This window comes from Tupaia chinensis, unplaced genomic scaffold (genome assembly GCF_000334495.1).
Source record: "Tupaia chinensis unplaced genomic scaffold, TupChi_1.0 Scaffold149922_1, whole genome shotgun sequence".
NCBI classification, from domain to species: Eukaryota; Metazoa; Chordata; class Mammalia; order Scandentia; family Tupaiidae; genus Tupaia; species Tupaia belangeri.
In genome coordinates this window covers 1,807,872-1,808,894 of record NW_006209766.1, presented here as the reverse complement: position 1 = coordinate 1,808,894, position 1,023 = coordinate 1,807,872, and the positions used below count along the sequence as shown (strand labels likewise).

At 57.0% G+C, this 1,023-nt stretch overlaps 1 protein-coding gene across 2 annotated transcripts in view; it reads left to right on the top strand.

Moving 5' to 3' along the window:
* Positions 1–1,023, top strand: part of CLIP3 (CAP-Gly domain containing linker protein 3) — a 19,899-nt gene that overhangs the window by 12,936 nt on the left and 5,940 nt on the right. For both annotated transcript variants that reach the window (XM_006171681.3, XM_027769511.1), the window contains exons 8-9: positions 45–180; positions 325–453. In XM_006171681.3, the coding sequence (XP_006171743.1) occupies positions 45–180; positions 325–453 (265 nt within the window). The remainder of the gene's footprint in view (positions 1–44; positions 181–324; positions 454–1,023) is intronic.

Genomic DNA, 1,023 nt, shown 5'->3' with positions numbered 1-1,023 from the left:
TTCCAGGCCCTCCCCTCAAAGCGTATCCTCCCTTGTCTCTCCAGACGGGCACGCTGCGGTTTTGCGGGACGACAGAGTTCGCCAGTGGCCAGTGGGTGGGCGTGGAGCTGGATGAACCTGAGGGCAAGAACGATGGCAGTGTTGGGGGCGTTCGGTATTTCATCTGCCCTCCCAAGCAGGGTCAGTTCCCCTGGGGCCCGGGGGGTGTGGGTGGGTGTCCATGCGGTAGTTCTAACGCTGCTGACTGTGTAACGGGCTACGGAGTGAGGGCACGGCCCAGGGCAAAGGTCTGGACAGCTCCAAGCCCAGGCTGTGTCCCCCCAGGTCTCTTTGCCTCGGTGTCCAAGATCTCCAAGGCTGTGGATGCTCCCCCCTCATCTGTCACCTCCACGCCCCGGACTCCCCGGATGGACTTCTCCCGTGTCACCGGCAAAGGCCGCAGGGAACACAAAGGTCAGAAAGGAGAGCCCTGGGGGTGGGAAGAGCCAGTCTTGGGGATGTTCTGTGGTTGCCTTGGCTTCTGAGACTCGTGTTCTCCTTTGACTAAAACTAGATTTAGAGGGTCAGGTCTGAGCTCCTGACTTCCGTGACTCAGTGTCTCACTGCTCAGTACTTGCCTCACTCAATTCCTGGAGAGACCTGTGGATGCCCTGCCTTCTGTGACTGGCTTTCCTGTCAGGCCCAAAGTGTCCTCCCTGCTTTAGGAAAGAATCTGAGTTTCATAACTTACTCTCAGACCCACTCCCACCTCATCTTTTTTTTGAGAGGTTTTTGCTGTAGGGTGTGTGCGCTCCCCAGAAAGAGACAGAGAGACAGAGAGACAGGAAGTGAGAAATCACTCCCCAGGGGGATGGCCACACTGCAGTCCCCTCTCCTCTATTCTCCTCTCGGGATCTTGGGCACACACACACACATACACCTGGTGTGAGTTTAAGCCACCAGGTCCGGGACTTGAACCACGGTCAACTACATGGGAGTCCAGCAACATAGCCATTATGCCAACTGCTGGTCCCACCACTTCAT